This window comes from Crinia signifera, chromosome 11 (assembly GCF_055691185.1).
Source record: "Crinia signifera chromosome 11, ASM5569118v1, whole genome shotgun sequence".
Classification (NCBI taxonomy): Eukaryota; Metazoa; Chordata; class Amphibia; order Anura; family Myobatrachidae; genus Crinia; species Crinia signifera.
Genome location: NC_139227.1, coordinates 620,654 through 639,197, shown reverse-complemented (window position 1 = coordinate 639,197; position 18,544 = coordinate 620,654). Strand labels below are relative to the sequence as shown.

Genomic DNA, 18,544 nt, shown 5'->3' with positions numbered 1-18,544 from the left:
TGAAGATAGATATACACAGTATAAACAAAGATAAGTAAAGCCATAATGTAATCATTAAGATGAATAATGTCAATGCATTACATGTATAAATGTTTAAAAGTAGTATGTACTTTTATCTATCTATCTATCTATCTATCTATCTATCTATCTATCTATCTATCATTCTACTAGAACTAACCTAGAATGTTCAATTACTTTACAATTCTGCTAATATCATTTACTAACTAATCATATTTTACGGTACGTAATCTGAGACTATAGAAGATGCATTGAAAATAGCAGATGTTTTCACCCCCACAGTTTGTTTATTATGACTACATGTATGAACATTACATTTATATCAACTTCCAATGTATTGCACATCATTTTGTATTTTAAAGGATTATATGTAGTAATTCCCCATTAAAACAAATATGTTATGCAGATACTTGAAGTTTGAACATTAAACCAGGTGGACATTGTCTTTTATATTTTCATGCAAAGCTACTTAACATCATTGCCTTATTTTTAATAATTGGACATTCCACAAATTCTAGCTAAGGAAGCATCTGTATCACATCAGTGGCGTAGCTCCATAAATACTACTAGTTTGGGTTAGGAGGGGAAATTAAATATGGTCACAATTCCCCATAAAATAACTTGTGGATTCAATATTAAAAGGCTTCCCACTGTGTAAATTACCACAGCAAATAGATGCTACGTATATGAAGTTCTTTTTATAATACTCAGTTATATAAAATATACCTCCAGTTCTGACAAAATCCCATATGTACTGTGAATGTTACTGCTAGCATTTACTATTAAGGTAACATTTGTTTTAACTGTTCTATTGCCTCAATGTATATTATTGTCTTGACATTGTTTTGCTGTTTTAATACACTGGTCTACTGAAGAACACATATACCTAAGAGGTTTATGGTATGTTTTACAAGCATTGACTGGCTCTACTCTCAATTCAACCTTCACTAAAAACATTTTTGTTGTATCAATGTATTATTGTACCAAAATTTTATTATTTCTTGTTTTATTTAAAGAAACCCCCTTTCTCACACACACACACTTCTTTTATCTATCATACCTTTTATTTGAAGTATTTCTATATCTAACTTACTTTTAAAAATGTCACTCCGCTCTGTCCTTCCTGACCTCTACCACTTACTCCCACTATTCATTTTTGTTTACCTTTGCCAGCTGGAATATAGGACTGTCCTCCCTGGTTTCTGGTGGGAATATGTTTTTAGATTACAGTGGATAGGTGGATGATGGGGGGATCAATACGGAGGGTAAAAGGAAAGGGGAACTTCTCCTTTCTCCTCTCCACTTGTATTATATATATATTTTTTTTTCTATTCTCTTTCCGCTCGTGTTAAAGCATGCAGGCATCGGACATGCTCTGGTAAACAAACTCCATTACCTGGTAGATATCACTCCAATTGTACCCCTGGGGTTTATTCCAGCTCCTGTCTTCTGTTCCGTTCACAGCTCAAAAACCAAAAGTCCCTCAACCACTGTACCCTTTCACCTCCCACCCTCAAACTATTTTCTTTACAAAAGCCTTACTGTCTTTCTTCCAAAAAAGATTATCACCTCTTATTGTCTATATATAATACCAGTATCACTTTCTCATGTTTTGCAATTTATTTGCCTTTTTTTTATTTTTATAATTATATTATTATTATTATTATTATTATTAGTAGTATTATATTATTATATTTTAATTTATTCATTTTTAGAAAAAAATATTTTATTATCTCATTTCAAACTCATGTTTATGATATGTTTATTTTTTATTATTTGTAATAGCTTATGTGTGATATCATTTTGTTAGGTTAAAATAAAGCGCATAGACTAGTATCTATTAAGGATATTACATAAGGAAGATAGAATCAGTTGATCGTCTGTAACTGACATAAACTTCAGATTAAAACTATTATGTGAGGACCAGATAGTGGGAACTTATATTTTGCATATGTATTTGCTGTATTACTTGTTCATAAGTCATTCTATGCTCTTATGAACACATAACACAGCTGCTTACTATAATCTGTTAATAGTCACCATGGGTGTCAGTGACTAACGTTGCCTCGGTGGTTGTTTCATGCATCAGGTGTGGGATTTTGTAGTAATGTAGTGTCCCCGTGTGGTCAAACTGTATGTTGCAGAATGCATTCAGAATTGTATTATAAAATGGTTATTGTAACCACACCGAAGTACATGCGAATATTCCCTGTATTGGAATAGCAATGACACTGTGGTCTTAGATTTAGTTGCAAAGCTTCTTCCTTGTAAATAATATATTTAGGTTCATTGTTGCTATTAGTATATTGATGCTATTTTGGTTAATAATCTCTTACTTTGGTTTACTACTAAGAATAAGAGTAATGTTTGATGCTTTTGAAGGATGGAGAGCCTTGGATCAGATTTGCAATAACTGATATACTGTATATGTAATAAGTGCCATACTGCTCAGGGTATCCAATGTAGGTAAAATCCAAATGCAGCTGATCATGAAAGAAGAATGGAAGTGTAACGTAATGTGCGTAATTTTCTCCCCAGCCTCTTTCTTTGGACCTATAATAACTGGTATCTTTTGCCCATCCTGCTCACTACAGTAGGAAGTGGTCAGGATGTGGGAAATTCACTCACACTTCCAAAGGTCTTGGGGACTACCAACCAAAATGTGAGACTTCTGTCCCCTTTGGCAGAGAAGGAAAGTATACAATACTATTTCATGCATCCACTGACAACATGTGGATACAAATACCGGAATACATAAATGAGTGAAGTCTGGCAATTATACAGTACTGTATGTTGCTGAAAGACTTCCTTTATGGTCTGAGATTAGAGTGACATCATGTGGTGTTTATGTATGTAGTGTAATCACATGGTAAAGACAACATGCCGAGGCTGAAACTATGCAATCAGTGTATTGCAGGCTTAGGTATAGTTGTAAGGATTATTTCATTTACCTGTGAAGTTTGAAGGCTCAGTCTCTATAGTTGTATAGCTTTAGATTCTGATCTAATTTGAAATAGATTTTTTTCATTTATTCATTTTCCATTTTTGTGCATATTTAATTTCAGCTTTCCAGTATTGCTCTCGCCAATCCTCATCCCTTCCTCTCTTTTCTTCTTTCTATTCCTCTTTCTCAATAACTTCACTGACTCATGCACATACTCTCCCAGCATTAAACACTGCTTATTGTATTAATGGATGGGCTGAGGTTGGAGGGTGGGGTCTTTCATGGCAGCCAATGGTGCAGGTTGTGGGGTGTGGCCTCTTGGGGTAAACATACTACTACCACTTATACATAGTACTCCCATCATACTCAGATGATTATGTAGTGGTTCCTCTAATCCCTCCAGTCATCATTGTCTCTCTCTACCTGTTTATTGCTGTTTTTCAGTGGATCAATCTGGCTGCCATTATAGATCACCCTCCTTCTTAGACAATGCATGTTATAAGTGGGAGGGGGCTGTAACAAGGCATGATTTAACACAGTTCATTCCCTTCACATTAACCCCCCTCGTAACCTCACTAACATAACTGTTCTCCCTGATACATGCTCTAATATCTTTCCTCCTTTCTGTTGGAGTCAGAAAGTACAATGAGAGATAAGATAAATGTTTTACCTTCTCTTTTATTGAACCTCCATAAACCAACACAATATCTTTCTCCAAATTAGTTTTATTTTCACATGTTCCACATTCTTATCATTTATTTCACATATGTGTCACTTAATTAATTATTGCATCACTATATTACAATCTCACTTTCATTGAATTCTCCTAATAATCTGACATTCCTCAGTTTAGTTGCTCTTACACAGCTCTCTTCGCTTGTCTCTACCACATCTTCCTTACTGTTATAAACGCACCTGGCTGCTGTTTTGTCACAAGCACGTGGCTTTCGCATGCAATGATTGGACCACCCCTTACCTCCATTAACCTCATTAACCGCATGTCTGACAACTTAATTCTTCCCTGGCCAAGGATATTCTTTTTGTCTTTGTTCATGGAAGCATTGTTTGCATGATCCTTCCCCCCTCCTGCATGTCCCCTCTCTTGTGATCTGTGACATGTTTAACTTGAGGTTTGATTACTAATAAACTGAAATCTAATTAATGACTTGTTTACTAATCAACATTTTTGTGTCTGGTCTGTTCCTCTGAGGGGGTCCACTAACTTCTCACTAATACTATACATCTTTCCCTGTACTTCCCCTAACTATCACCCCTGTCCCGAAAATGCAAAGCTTCTCCCCATCCTAACTCTAACCTTTAACCTTAATCCTTTCCAATTATGGGGAGACTTTGGAAGGACACTGTGCTGGTGTATACATCGTAATTATTGTGGGTCTAATTCTAATATACACATTAATACTGTACTATAAACAAGTATGTGCTGCAGTTGTAGTAGATTTATACATTTGGGGATTGCTTCATATTTTGCAATAATACTTTTTAAATTCAATATTCAGTCTTACATATGTCAAGTGGCTGTTATAAGGAGCAAGCTGTTGTAGGATTTGAGTTATACTGTCATTTTATCTCACAATATAATAGGAAAATACTAATTTTTCTGCATATTATATCCAATCTAAGCTGGGTCCTTTTTGAGATCCTTAAAAAAGAAGAGTTAAGACATTTATCAAATATCAACAATAACAGCTTTCAGATTAAATACTTTTTTTAAATGGAAGATTGGCAGATCAATGGAAGATTGGCAGATCAATGGAAGATTGGCAGATCTGTTATACGGACAATACATTACAAATAATGGCCTGTTATTTGAACTCTGATTGGTAAACGTGAAAGCCTGTGAGATTTTGGCGATTTAGAGCAGCAACGATTGAAAAGGCAAAATCAGTTTATTTTCGCCTTTTAAATGATTGAAAGTTTAATCTAGCAATTACATCCATGAACTTTTGACTATGGACATGCTGGCCCACGCCCTGTATGTGTTACCCGTAGGCAGTTAGGAGATTTGTAAAGCTTAATAAATCTGGCTCTAAATAGGAAAAGAGGTGGTGTTGCCCATGGCAAACAATCAGATTTTGTTCTGTTGCTATGGGCAACATCACCTTTTTCGTTTTTAGAAGCTTTAGTAAATATACCCGATGTGTTTAGCACATCCTGCATGCTGCTGCTCCTATTGGGATGGGTACCACCCCAACCTGTCACTGGCAGCAGCAGCAGCTTTGAAGCCCCATACACACGAGCCGATATGATCAGATATCACTTACAAGAGGCCGTCTGAGCGATGTCTATAGTGTGTACACTCAATCACCCAACGTCCTTGTTAATCACCCCCGTTCTCCCCATTGGCGGAACATGTAGGTCAATTTTGGCTATATAGCCAATAACCTGTATGATCAGCCGGTTCCGGTGGCAACATTGAATGATTTAGTTTACTGATATCGTTTATATGCTCAATTTGGTCACCCATGGCCGATATCGTTATTGAGTGTGGGTTGTTTAGTGTGTATGGGGCTTGAGACTTGCACCCCCTTCCTCTCTCTGCCAACCGTGTAGCACTGGAGGAGTGAGGAGCATAGGGTGAGGCTTAGCTTAGGACAACTTATACCCTTCCACCAACCTCAGTGATACATAATACCGTATTTTTCGGACTATAAGGCGCAGCTAATAGCCTTAAATTTTCACCAAAATAGGCCGTGCGCCTTATAATCAGGTGCACCTTATGTGTGCACTGAGTTTGACAGTCGGACCATTTCCTGCTGACACCGGGACGTATTACGTACACTGCGATGACCCCAGATAATGGCACCAGTGAAGACACATGCTGTTTTAGCATGCGCCTTATAATACGGTGCGCCTTATGTATGGGTCAAGTACAGAAATAGACCCCATAAGTGAGACTGCGCCTTATAGTCCGGGGCGCCTTATAGTGCAGAACATACGGTATTCTTATTGTCAAAATCATGATCTGTGTCCAAATATTTAGCATTGATGGCCAGATGTATCAAGCTTTAAAAAGTCATAAAATAAAGAGCAATAAACAGCCGGCCAATCAGCTCCTAACTGTCATGTCACAAGCTGGGTTTGAAAAATGACAGTTAGGAACTGGCTGATTGTTTATCACTCTCAACTTTATCAATTTTTGAAGCTTGATATATCTGGCCCTTAGTAAAAAGAAACCTATGTGTAGTGTGGATTTTATGTCATGACGTAATATATAAATAAACATAAAGCTTGCATGAATTGTAAGAGTAGAAGATGGTGTTAAGATACTGTAGTTACTATAGTTACTTTCTGATGTAAGGCCAACTGAGCTATTCATACATGTAAACATGCACGCACACGCACGCACGCACACGCACACGCATGCACACACACACACACAGCATGAATAACTGAATATGTGGTGAAATTGGGAAACCACAAAGTGGGCTAAAATTGTATATACCCAGTCTTTCAGTGAGTGCACCAAGTGGCTGATAGTAAGAACCAAATATTAATCAATGGTTGATTGGCAGTTGTTCTTAAAATAATTTAATTGTCTGATCTGTTCATCAATACACAATGGGGCAGATGTATTAAGCTTTAATAAGAGGTAAAGAGGTAAGGTAAATGCCAGGGTGATAAGAGAGATAAACATCCAGCCAATCACCTGCTAACTGTGTTTGAAAAAAGTCAGTTAGGATGTGATTGGCTGGACGTTTATCTCTCCTTATCACACTTGCATTTATCTCTTGTTAAGGCTTAATACATCTGCCCCATTATTACCTACCATAATGTATCATTGCATATCATAGAGATATAAAATATATTACTGCTACTGTACATACCGAGCCCTAGCAAAAATATCCACAAGGGTTTTCCTACTGTCATTAAGCTGCTTGTGAAAGGTTCATGTGAAATGCCAATATCCACACATGATCATTTTTTGTTGTAACTAGTGAGAATCCTGCAAAGCCTCATATTTACAGTAGTTTCCTACTAGAATCCGACATACACAGGGCAACAGGGTTCTGGGGGCATGGCCTAGCGGGGAGGAGGTGCGGCTCCAGCCGGTGTCACTGATGGGTATGGTCCAGCCTACTACATCACTGATGCAGGCATGCCACCATTGTCTGTATCATTGATGGGGGCATGCTCAACACCTGCAGAGGTGCAAGGCTTCCCAGAGAACGGGCATGCTGTTTTAAGAGGGAGCATTAAAGGGAAGGGTGCATTTTGCCCTTTAGAAATCATGCAGGGCACGGTGCCCTGCTTAAACAGCCTTGCGTGAACACTAATATATTTAAACACACATGTCTGACAGAATTCTATAGGTAGTGCTCGGCCGGTGACATTCAGCATTAGAATTAGTGTTCACTAGTTTGTCCAATCTTACAGTCCAGCAACATTGATCGGTGCATTGTTGCTTTCTGCAGCGCCAGCTGAGCTGTACCAGGCAGGAGCCATTCTGTCCCTTATTGCAGGTGTTAGCAGGGCTTCTGGGATCGAGCCAGTTAGCTCTGCGGCAGCAGAGGGTACATAGCAGAACTTGGATCCTGGTGTGAACAACACAGGTGCTGCTGTATATTATGCAGGCAACTCCATTACCCCTGGAACTTACCTGTTTGTAGTACAATATCAGCATAGCGGGCAAAGACATACAAGGTCACTCTCATACCTCATCCCATTCACATTAGGCACATAGTCAGTGCTGCATGCATTACTCTAGCTGTGTACACATGGTGCAATATATTGCTCAGTGTCCCTTATTCATCAGCGACCAGGGATGGAAAAGGAGACTCTGCCGAGGAAGCTCCTGTGACCAGCGATCATTAGGGGGCTGAACATGGGAGCGCGCACCTGGCGATTTATCGCAGTAGCACAAACAAATCACTGGCAATAGGGTCACTCAGCGACCATATTGCCAGCGATATTGCACCATGTGTGCACAGCTGTAGTTACACATAGCTCTCTGTTCACAAGAAGGCAACCTATCAATGCAATGGGGACAGTGATACAAGTGGAATACTCCTTCCAGTTCCTGATTTCCCAACAAGCTGCTGCAGGTGCGTACATGTGCTGCTTGTGGGTGTGTAGCTGCTTTTGTGGATTCCGGCATGTTGGTGCCCTGCTTGGACAAAGCATACTGTAGGTACAAGAAACATGGAAAATCTAGCAATAAGTGAACACACTTATATCATCCCCCCAAAACCCATACAATAGAAAATAAGAATTAACATTTAATAACCTACATTTAGTAAATAGTTATTCTCCCAAAACTCAGAAATGAATGAATAGTTCAATAATTCTGTGAGTAAATGTGTAACCCTCATTAAAGATAACTTCCTCCTTATACTAATGCTACCCTATACTACAGAGGACTAAGGTGCATTCTAGTGTATGGAGTTGGACTGGCCCACAGGGGTATAGGGGAACCTCTGGTGGGCTCTACTGCCTGGGCTTCCACTTCCTCCTTATACTAATGCTACCCTATACTACAGAGGACTAAGGTGTATTCTAGTGTATGGAGTTGGACTGGCCCACAGGGGTATAGGGGAACCTCTGGTGGGCTCTACTGCCTGGGCTTCCACTTCCTCCTTATACTAATGCTACCCTATACTACAGAGGACTAAGGTGCATTCTAGTGTATGGAGTTGGACTGGCCCACAGGGGTATAGGGGAACCTCTGGTGGGCTCTACTGCCTGGGCTTCCACTTCCTCCTTATACTATGCTACCCTATACTACAGAGGACTAAGGTGCATTGCTGTTATTAATCTGGTACATTACCATGCAAGCACTAGCACTATTTACTATATTTATTTATTTATTACCAGTTATTTATACAGCGCACACATATGCTATAGCGCTGTACAGAGAATATTTGAATATTCACATCAGTCCCTGGCATAGTGCATCTTACAATCTATATCACAACCCCATGTACATGCAAACACAGACATTCTAAGGTTCAATTTGTTGGGAGTCAATTGACCTACCAGTATAGTTTTGGGATGTGGGAGGAAACCAGAGTACCAGAGAAAACCCACGCAAGCACAGGGAGAATATACAAACTATATATATGTATCTCAGCTGACTCATTTGTATCTCTACTACATTTAAAGATACCTTGATATATTAGACATCACCCACATTTCTGTGAGTTGGGGGTACACATCCCCTTTGCCAATAAATTGGCTTTTAACCTCAATTAACTTCTTCCCACCTTTACCAAGGGGGAGTGTCAACTGGCGGACACCATCCCTACAATATTATCATCCCAGCAAAGTCTAGATAAATACTAACAATGTACAGGTACTATGTTACTTAATATAATCCACAACAAAGAACAGTATAAACTACATTAAAAATTACACATTTATTATTATTTATTGATGAACAGTTTCTTATATAGCGCACACATATTCCGCAGCGCTTTACAGAGAATATTTGATCATTCACATCTCTCCATGCCACAGTGGAGCTTACAATCTATGTTCCCTGCCACATGTACACGCACACACAGACATTTTTTAGGGTTCATTTTGTTGGAAGCCAAGTAACCTATCAGTATATTTTTGGATTGTGGGAGGAAGCCAGAATACCCGGACGCAGAGGCATCACTAGTGTTGGTGTCACCCGATGTAGAAGCTCATGGTGTCACCTCCACATGGACCGTTAGGCACCGTAGCACATTGCAGAGGCCAGCTCTTATAGAGATAGCTGCCCTTTGCGCTACTAATCACATATGTTAGTACATATGCAATTAGTATCGGCACGATGGGTGGTGAACTTGGCCACAAAGAGATAACTATATATATGTGTGTGTATATATATATATATATATATATATATATTCCAAACCGACCCCTATTTTGCACTTGATTTAGAAGATATGTAAGTCACTATATACAATATATAAAAGGCAGCCACCTGGGATATGGGGTTGAGCTGAGGAGGGCAGCTGATGCAGATCACCTGAGTACAAGCTATCTATCTATCTATCTATAGATAGATAGATAGATAGATAGATAGATAGATGGATGTGCACATACCACATGAACGGCATTGCAATCGGAAATCATGGGATGAATACAGCCATGTGTCTTCACCCCGTTATTTCCAAGCGCCGCGCTGATCGTGTGGTGCATATTGGGCTCCCAGTTGGGGGGCTCTTTTTGAGGGCACCAGGACCTTATGCTGTTTCACTGAGTGTACTGCCCTTCTGCGTTGTGTAGATGGACATATAGATAGATATGTGACTTTTTTTGTAAAGTGTCATAGATAGATTATTAGATAGATAGATAGATAGATAGATAGATAGATAGATAGATAGATAGGGTGAGAGGGATAGCAGGAATAGAGGGGGGTACAGGGTGGGAGAGGACACAGTGTGAGAAGGGTGGGATAGAATGCAGGATGAGGGGGGACACGCAGTGTGAGAGGTGGGGGGGGGGGTGCAGAGTATGTTAGAACACAGGGTGAGAAAGGGGGGTGCAGGTTAGGGGGGGCAGGGTGAATGAGGTACGAATGGTAAGAGGGAGGCAGAGAGAGAGAGGTGTGTAGGTGGTAGATAATGCAGGGAGAGAGGGGAAATGCAGGGCGGTATAAGATAATCCCTGATTTAATGGGAGAGGCAGAAGGGGGTCACAGCAGCAGCAGTGGAGGGGGGCCGCATTGCAACAGCCCCCCTGCTCCGCAAGGGTAAGAGCCATCACTGAACAAAGCTGAGTTGGTTGAATCCAGTGGAATAATGATTTAGGAGGATAAGAAATGCTGTCAATGTCGGAGCTGCATCTCAGTGGTGGAGCTGCACTGCTGCTGACTACGTACTCCACACAGTGGGAGGATATTGATGAGGAGTTATTACTGTGCACACTGACAGAGACTGGCTCTTGGTGAGCAGTACATTAACATGCTGAGAGGAAGGAAATCATTTCTTCTCTACTTCTGCCACATGCTAAAGAATACAATGCAATACTGTACTTGCTGCAATATAAGTGTGGTACCCTGAGGAGTCTAGTTGGGAAAATGGCCCATACAGTAGCAATACACAATAGTGAAGCGCAGTAACATTTATTAGCCTCAGGAACTTACACCCATCAGCCACAATAGTAAAGCCACTGACAGTGTACGTAAATAAAGTTATCTTGTTACTATGGCGCCTGTCTAGGGGGGAAGATATATTAGCTAGCAAGAAGTCAGTTCTTGAAGAGTTTTGGAAACAGGAACACTGGGCAAGCATTGGGGTTTGTGGAGTGTGACAAGGGCCAAATTGTGATGGCTAGATTAATTGATCAGAGCGTCTCTACAATGTCAGGTCTTATGGGGTGATCCCAGTGTGTAGTGGTTACCAAAGTGGTCCACGGGTGCCAAAGACTCATTGATGCAAGTAGAGAGCAGAACTTGTCTGGCCCCACAGATGAGTTACTGGAGCACAAGTTGCTGCAAAAGTAAATGTTGGTTCTGATAGAAAGTGCATTGCAGTTTGTTGTGCACCTGTAGACCGGTCATAGTGCCCATGTAACCCCCGTCTTCCGCTGAAAGCTCTTACAAAGGCACGTAAGCTATAGACAATAAAATATATCCACCACTAGTGGAGATGCATGGGACCTGGCATCTCCCATGTGTGACATATTGAGGCACGTATAGTGAGGACACATCTGTATCAGTAAATGAATACAATAATTCAGCTGCTTCATATGGGCAGGATAGCCCATTGAGAAAGTGTAATGCCACGGCGGCCTTTGGCCACATAGCTACTGCACCTCCTGCACAGGCTATACTTACGTCTCTGAGTTTTGTCCATCTCTTGTATACTTCGTTAATTAATTAATGTAACATTAAACCCTTATTAAAATATAATAAATCATATAATGGTGGAATTCATCCTGAGTCTAGAAATTATGGGGAGAAATACAGGATACAATTTTTTTCTCATAGAGCTCATGTAGTCCTTATGTACAATGGGACACATCTTCGGCTGATGACTCCCTATGCTTACAGAGGAGGAATTGGGGTGAGAACAGAAGAGCAGGCCCTAGTACATTATTGTGACTGATAGCAACATGGACACAGAAGTATATGCTCCTGTCAGGAGAGGTGTCTGTTACAGGAGAATCATGCATTTTGCCAATTAGGGGCTAATGATGATGACATACAGCAGGCATGTATGATCATAAACTATCACAAATGGGACAGTTCTGGTATATGAAGTAGGGATGGCCATCTGTGGGTTAACTATTGATGGTCACAAATTGATTACACCATTGGTGGGTAACCTCAGTGGTATGAAACCATTAATTGTTTTGCACACCGATGGCCATTCCTGCTCTGTTACTCACAGGAAGAGGGCCAATTAGGCGCCATCTGTAGTATTGACATTGCTTTGCTAAACCTGGTGTAAACCAAGTGCATATGCTAATGCTATCCCCTGAAATGAACTTGGCACATATACAACTATTATTCCCAAGGTGCAAACTACTTGACATACTGTACAGCTGACTAAGCACTCACATGTAATTATATCTGTTTATTCAGACACTTTTTACTTAAAATGAGATCAACTCTTTATGAGCTGTATACAGTATGTCCAACTTTTGACATTGGTACACCCCACGAAGAGCAATGAAATCGCATGTATTCATATAAGAAGTGCTTTATATTTATTTTTCTGTAATTCCTTAGTGGAGCATGAAACCCTCTGTTGTTTGAGGCTGAGGCAATTTTTAAAATAGTGAGCTTGTGAATATGTTGTATTTTTATAAGGCTTTTACTAAAGTTTATTCACAGTGGAAGGATTTCAGATCCTTTTAGCTCAACTAAAGCCATGCTGGTTGCTAAGTGATGCAAGAAGAATGAAATGGTTCACCAGGAAATCCTGGTTGTATGGTTCTTTTGTGACAGTGCCCCTGTAACGGTGTGGCGCGATGGCGTACCTGATTTTGGACTTGACGGCTTCAGCAGCTTCGGACCTCTTCTCTGGAAGAACCTGTGGCAGGGAATGGCACAACCCAAGGAGACCCACAAAAGCAACACAACTTACAGTTAGCAGCGACAGTAATTTATTTTACTAAAAACACACTGATTGGTCGCTGTAAAGTATCAATAGCAAATGACAATAAGAAATACTCAGCAGAATTACATTCACCATAAAGCATCAAATAAAACAATAATCACTCCAGTATGCTAACCTCAAATAGACTATTGCGGTTCTAACTGACATCCGCCAGGTGACGCTACTTATTTCTATCTATCTTCACTCTCTAATCGGCAATCAATTTCAACACTTCACAGAACTGAATGCAAATTATTAACAACAAACAATATACACTGTCATGGATAACCAGTCACTGCTCAAAACAATGGTCCCTCGTCGACAGGTCCTCACACGTATACAGTCCCTATAATAGTGTGCACACTAATCCAGAATCCACAGGGAAAACTAACAATAAACGGTCCTCATGTCAGAGGGACAGGCAGATTCCCTTTGGGGTGACTTCCTGTGTGGTATTAAAACAGGCTGCAGGGGTAGCCTCAATATAGAGCTGTCCTGGACAGGGTGAATCTAGCAGGCACTTCTCTGCCCTGCTTCTATATCCTTTTACTGAGGTTAGGCAGACCTTGTTCTGTCTGTAGGGCTCATTAGGGTACTAGCCTTTCTAGTGGGAGTCTATGAGGTTTTTCTATTTCCTGATATCCCATTACAAGGGGTGCAGTACTGCCACAGGGGGACTGAATCAGTACCTTGGGTGTTGCTGGCTCCTGCCACATAGATCACTGGCTATAATGCTGCATGCTGTCTGGCCCCTCTGCTGGGTGCTGCATTGTGCTCACTCTTCCTGTTTCTCCTCACACTTGGCTCTGCCATTTCACGCTGCAGCTCTCCTTCACAGGGCTTTCTCCTCTCTTCCTGTCACGCTGCCTAGCTGACCTCTCACCTCTCCTTCCTGCATCCCGGGCAGACTTCTCCTCACAGGACTGCAGGTGAGGGTTGCTGCTGGGTCCTAGTGCTGGACAGGTTGGTTTAACCCCCTGCAGCAATCAAGAGACATAAAAGTTGAGACAAGGGGCACCACTGCACTGGGGTGCCACACTTTGCTGAATAAAAGTCCATATAAGGAAAACATCCAATATGTGAAAAGTTGCTGTAAACAACACAGTTTTCATTCTCCAAATAGTACTTTTATAATCATGTAATTGATTCTATGGGGTGTATTCAATCCCGGGGGTGAGCTGTGACAGGGAGCACTGCACCGCTTGCATTCAACTGACCCCCCCCCCCGCATTCGCCGATTCGGCATATGTGACCGCTGAAACAGCAAGACTCGCGGCTAACTGCAGCGGGCTCCCTGCATTAGCCACAAGCATCACTGTTTGGGGGAATCCTCGCCACAGCGAGGATTCCCCCGGAACGTTAAATACGGAGAGCGACCGGAGCAGGGGTTAAACAGCGAGGATCGCTTGTTTTCTGCGATCCCCGCCTATTAACCCCCTTACAAGCCGCATTGATTATGGGCCTATAATTTATTATAACCAGTGGCGGCTCCAGAGATGCAGCTGCAGCACAGTTTAAAATTTAAAATAGGGTAGCAACACCTATAACCAGTGAGTCAATTTTGATCGGAAGTTGGTGCCAGCTGCTTTGCCCCACTATTTGAATTATTAACTGTGCTGCAGCTCCACCTGTGGAGCCACCCTGGCTATGCCTAGAGATTAGTAGGTTCAGATTTAAGTAGTTCTTTTTGGCAAATTAGTGCAAGGTCAGATTTATCCAGATTTATTTTATTGCCTATACAAAAAATGTAACAGATCCCATTTTGAGATCTGAGTGAATCTAATTAAATCTGAACCCGCTCATCTCTAGTTTAACACTTTTTTGAACAACTGTTCATATGATGTCACAACATTCTTACATTGTATACACTTCAAAAGGCTACTGAAAAAGAAGTTGGGGCTTTTAACACATATAGTACATAGACATCACAACGTTTATTTGCCAAATACTGTATGTCCTCATCAGAATTAAGCACCATACACACTAGAGCAGGGGTGGCCAACCCATCTGAGGCAAAGAGCCCCAAAATTTGTTCTGTTAGGACAAAGAGCCGTGACCATTAAAAAAACAAAATGGGTGTGGCCTAGCTCCCAGAAGGCCACGCCCCATTTATAAAAGTTGTGGCCTATATACAGATCGAGCCAGTTTCATCTAACCGACCAGAGCACCATATCCTTATGTCTTGGTGCGCCAATCGAAGAGTTTGGGAAGCTTGTGCATGTGAGACAATCGCGCGTCCCCGTCTTGGCAACCAGCGCGCCGAGATGGAAAGATGCGGCGCACTGGCTGGATAGATAAAACTGGCTCCATCTGTATGTATGTATGTATGTGTGTGTGTGTGTGTGTATGTATGTATATATATATATATATATATATATATATATATATATATATATATATATATATAATACAGAGCAGGGGGAAACGCACATTTTCTCTTCAAATGATCATCCAGGGTGCAGGGTCAGATAATAAATATACTAGATCAATCAGATGTAGGCGATAAAACTCACAGCTGAACGATGAGACCTTCTTAAATTGCAAAACAACACCAAACTTTAATGCAGCATTGTACCAAATTCCACACTAGCCATGAAGCGTAATACTTAGCTAGATCAGGCAGTAGGCTGAAGACAGCAGCAGCATATCAGTATGCAGTGAGTAGTCCTCTTCCTTTCTCAAAGGGCATCCTTATATTCACTTATATATGTACAAACAGCATGTATTGTACCTCAATATAAAAACATACAACAAATATATATATATATACACACACACACACACATATACTGTATGTATATATATATATATTTATATACATATGGGTGAGAGAGGGCCCGGCACTCAGGACTTGTACTTGGATGCTGGCTATACCTGGCTCTGGTGCCTTCAATATGAGGTGGCTCTGGTGCCTTCAATATGAGGTGGCTCTCACTAACAGGAGAACCATATCGGAGGAGCAGCTGCTAAATTTGGAGAAGCGCACTTCGAAGTTTAACCCCCCTTTTTGTTGATATATATATATATATATATATATATATATATATATATATATATACATATGGGTGAGGGAGGGCCCAGCACTCAGGCCTTGTACTTGGATGCTGGCTATACTGTACCTGGATCTGGTGCCTTCAGTATGAGGTGCAAACCTCCAATGGATATCAATGAGAAGAAAGCGGCACTCATCAAGGGATTACTTTTAATCCATGTGCTGCAGTAATGTTTCGGTGCGTCAGACCAGTTATATGCACCATACAACTGGTCTGACGACGGAGCCTTCGTGCTCCTAAACGTTACTGTAGCACATGGATTAAAAGTAATCCCTTGAATCTTCACCATCTTCAAGTCTCTGAGTGCCGCTTTCTTCTCATTGATATCCATTGGAGGTTTGCACCTCATATTGAAGGCACCAGATCCAGGTACAGTATAGCCAGCATCCAAGTACAAGGCCTGAGTGCTGGGCCCTCCCTCACCCATATGTATATATATATATCAACAAAAAGGGGGGTTAACCTCCGAAGTGCGCTTCTCCAAATTTAGCAGCTGCTCCTCCGATATGGTTCTCCTGTTAGTGAGAGCCAGGGGTATACAAAAATGCAAATATGGGGGGTTAGCAGAGTGCGCTAATTTGGGTATTAACTAGCCAATTTTCACATTTAGTCCATTCCACTGACACGTTTATCAGTAATTTAGAAACACAGTTCTTCCGTCCAGAAGATGACTCCAAATCAGATAAATGGTCTTTTATTCATAAAAATCCAACGCGTTTCATCACAAGGGACTTTGTCAGGGGTATGGCAAAATGGTAGTTGACCTCACACCAAGATTGAGTGTGGGTGAGTGTCTTTGTAAAAATCTAGGTGAGTCAAGGATTAGGATTTTTAAAGAAATGTAACAGTCGGTGTGGGTGATCTTAGATGCTCTGGGAAGCTATAGTGATTATAGCGGTTTATTCATCCCACTTGAACCAACTAATAAACGGCCCACTTGATCACAGAAATCTTCAAATCGAAGTGGAGCAATTCCAGTGAATGTAACTTGTGTAGACTTGAGAGCTGCTAACAGATATACACTTTGGAGTATTTCCCCAATCCAAGTATCCAGTCTCCTCTGTTAGCATACGCTGCCAGGCCGAGGCTGCATAAGGAGTGACCTGGCGCATGCGCTCTCGTGCTAGGAGGATGCTGGTGGCAGCAGCAGTGTCTCCAGCACCAGTTTAATGATTCTCACAGTGTGTTCGGGTCACTTCGTTCTTATGCGGCTGCGGCGCTGTGCACGCCCGGACCGCATATCAAGGGGAGAAGAGCCGCGTGCGGATTGTGAGCCGTGAGTTTGCCACCCCTGCACTAGAGGATATTTTGAACAATATCGCCCAGAAAGGGGCTTCTGAGGGATATTGTTCACAATATCGTTTAGTGTGTACACTCAATATCATAAATGATGAGCACTGAATGATATCTTCTGAACATGCAGGTCAATTTGGCTATATAGCGAAAGGACCTGCCTGTTCAATTGGTCCCAGTGACATCACTGAATGATATCGGTGGCCGTAATCCTCTAAGGAGTATGGATACATTGCACCTTACTGAACACCTGTAAAAGCTCCTTACAAAAATGGTGTACAAAATGCTATTGCTTTTTTTTTTTTTGGTCTTATGCACACCATTTATAATATAAGTTTTTTATTACATTTTGTATTGTAAAGACAATACGATCATATGTGAATATCACTTATAGCACTGCTTTGTTTGTTGTATTGCCTTATGTACTGACTCTCCTGGTAGATAGCAGCTGCTTGGTAAAACAGCCCGGTCAAGTGCCTTTGCTCCCTCTTTTGAGTATATTCCATTTTCATATAATAACCACTTTTTTACATAGAATCAGAATTATAATAACTTATTTGCTCCAAAACTTTCCACACTCCCCTCAAAAATAATTTTCATCTGACACCGCCCCCTTTCCTATGTTCTCCTATAATAAAGAACTAGGTCACCTATTGATATTTACCTTATCTGTAATCATTTTGAAAGGGAATGTTAGGGTGCGTCACGTCATAAGGGCTACATAATGCTATAATTCACGGTTGGCTGGAAGGGGCCAAAATAAACTCCACATTCTCCATTAATGCTAAACCGCTGCATCTGTCTTATTCCACAATTCCCGCAAGGCATGGTTCTAGCTAGGCCCTTATGAAACATGTCAAAGTAGTGGCCTATGCAGTGTATGGCACAGATGGTAGGTAACAAATAATACTGTGAATGAGCACTGAAATATGTCATTTTTAATTACATTTTTTTAACTATCATCCCACACTACAGCTTCGCATGGTGAAAACATGAAGCTTTCCATTAATAGCCTACATGCGTTATGCAGCCTCATTTTCTCTCAGAAAACCTATCATTTTTTAAGTGTCCCCATTTCCCATTATCTGCTGATATCTTATATATTGTACAATTAGTAATACTATTAAAGGTAGCAAACCAGTATACAGATGTTTCCTCATACATCTAGCCTCAATACGTCGTGC

General features: G+C 40.9%; 1 protein-coding gene across 29 annotated transcripts in view; it reads left to right on the top strand.

The window, feature by feature from the left end:
• The window catches only part of NRXN2 (neurexin 2), an 847,024-nt gene that overhangs the window by 294,001 nt on the left and 534,479 nt on the right, over positions 1 to 18,544 (top strand). For 13 of the 29 annotated variants that reach the window (XM_083165053.1, XM_083165057.1, XM_083165083.1 and 10 more), the window contains one exon: positions 1,373 to 1,417. The exons of 8 other annotated variants lie outside the window; for them this stretch is intronic. In XM_083165053.1, coding sequence (XP_083021179.1) covers positions 1,373 to 1,417 — 45 coding nt within the window. The remainder of the gene's footprint in view (positions 1 to 1,372; positions 1,418 to 18,544) is intronic. 8 more of the 29 variants (XM_083165071.1, XM_083165067.1, XM_083165059.1 and 5 more) reach the window with 1 other exon arrangement.